Source organism: Austrofundulus limnaeus, unplaced genomic scaffold, assembly GCF_001266775.1.
Source record: "Austrofundulus limnaeus strain Quisiro unplaced genomic scaffold, Austrofundulus_limnaeus-1.0 Scaffold859, whole genome shotgun sequence".
NCBI lineage: Eukaryota > Metazoa > Chordata > Actinopteri > Cyprinodontiformes > Rivulidae > Austrofundulus > Austrofundulus limnaeus.
In genome coordinates this window covers 106,968-109,110 of record NW_013953261.1, presented here as the reverse complement: position 1 = coordinate 109,110, position 2,143 = coordinate 106,968, and the positions used below count along the sequence as shown (strand labels likewise).

The 2,143-nt window shown below is 37.0% G+C and overlaps 1 protein-coding gene across 1 annotated transcript in view; it reads right to left on the bottom strand.

Annotated features, from left to right (window-relative positions):
- Nucleotides 1–1,065: 1,065 nt before the first annotated feature.
- The window catches only part of tcf23 (transcription factor 23), a gene marked incomplete in the record, with an annotated part of 18,695 nt that continues 17,617 nt past the window's right edge, over nt 1,066–2,143 (bottom strand). The window contains 1 exon segment of the mRNA XM_014029134.1: nt 1,066–1,432. Coding sequence (XP_013884588.1) covers nt 1,322–1,432 — 111 coding nt within the window.

Genomic DNA, 2,143 nt, shown 5'->3' with positions numbered 1-2,143 from the left:
CCCTTTACGAACCTGTTTTAATAAATGTAGATAATGAATGAAATATTATTAGTCTGATATTTCATAAAACAGTCCACCAGGAGGCGCCAACACAAAAGTCAGAGACTTCACATGAGATTTGGACCATCTTGTGGGGGAAAAGCAGATTACTTCCTACTCGTGAGCGCCCCCTCTGGTGGGGAAACATTTTTCAGGGATACAAACTTTTTCAGAACACCAGTAGACGGCAGCCATTACAGAAGAACATGTGTTTGTTGTTGTTTTTCGAGGAGCGGCTCGGTCACACACTAATGTCATTAGTTTGTTATCATTACTGAGCTGCAGGACTGATTTTTACCCCTTTTTTTCACATCATGTCTCCTGCCTGGATCTGTTATTATCTCACTCTGAAGCACAGAGGAGTGTCAGAGGTGAGCTCGTTTCAACTGATTTTTACGACGCCGTCTCCTATCCGGACTCAATAATTTTGCTGAAGTTTAAGTTAAAATACATAAGTACATAAGTAAAAATATTTATCCGTGTATAATACTACCCCCCAACTTTATGGATGATTTTACGGATTAAATTTTACGTATTATACTTGAATAAATACGGTATATAGCACTTTATCAAGCCCCATGGAGACCACAAAGTGCTTTACACTATGATCATTCAGCCATGCACACATATTCACAGTAAGCTACAGCCACAGCTGCACTGACAGAGGCAGGACTGCCATGCATGGATTTTTATTTAGCGTTTAGAATTTGGTAAAGCTTGTTTTTCACTGCTTCTACACTAATCTTCAGTGTTCACAAAACTTCAGCTCAATATTTCTTAAAATAGCTGAATTGGTTAGAATTAGCCGTGGTGGCCTCCAGAGTCCATTTATTTATTTGTATGTCTCCGTCGGCCACTCCTTCAAAAAAGTCTAACTCCACCCCTGATGTGTCTCTATTTCAGTTTGTTTTCTATTCAAGAAGCTGAGAAAAATCTGCGTGCAAACAATAAGAAGCAATGATTTGTGTTCAGTCGGGTCATGAGTTCGTTTCAAAGAGCGTAGACACAAACAGGGTGAAACATGGCCTCACTTCTTTTTGTTCTTTATATTTAAATACAAGAATCATCAGAAACTTGATGATAAAAGAAAACAGTCATTTTGAAGTGATGGTCTGTCAAACAGTTAATAATAATTACTGTAGTACCTAATCAGCAGTGACATGGGTCAGAACATGGAAAAGCCTCAGATTAGGCAGCTTTGAGCCCAGCCTGATGAAGATTTTTGCCTTTTTCTCACAGCTACTGACTGACTTTGGGAGTAAACTAAGTCATGCTGTCATTGTTAATCTGAGGTCAAAGGGCGTGTCCCATTGTGACCAGGTGGAGGCATCTGATTGGCTGACAGCATGTCTCCAACAGCGCCGCAGTAGAGCAGGGAACGCATGGGCCACTTCTGGGAAAAGACAAACACATCATGTTCAGGATTAAATCATCCACAACTCATTCATCTGAAAGATATTCAATAAAAAAGATTTAATCTGAACACTGATAAGTATAAATCATCAGTTCTAAATACAAATTCATGAAACAATGATTAGTAAACTTACGTTATATGTATGAATTATAGAACAAAGAAATGTCATTGATTTATTGAAAAAAACTGTTTGGTAAAATGAGCTTCATCAAGTTTTATTTGATGTGATAAAAATAATCTCACTCTGACAAACTGTGAACCTAAACAGTTTAAAAGTTCAGGAATAACCTGAAATAAAAATCTGCTGTCAATTAAAAGAGAATCTTTAAAAGTATAAAATAAAATGTTCAGCTGTCACTAATACATTATAATTATTTACCTCACTGTTCTTACATTTTACTCGTTTTTACCTAATGCTAAATTTATGTTAAATATTATATGCGAATACTAAATCCTTATGGCTCTAACTCTAAATGTAAAAATTAAACTTTAAATGTGGCTAAATGTTAAAGTTCATATTTAAGTATGAAACACACTTTTAGCTGTTTGTGCTCGGCTCTTGTAACGACATCATCATCCTACGACAATGGCAACTGCTAATGCTGCTAATGCTGCTAATGCTGCTAACACCGCTAATGCTGCTAATGCTGCTAATGCTGCTAACACCGCTAACGCTGCTAATGCTGCTAA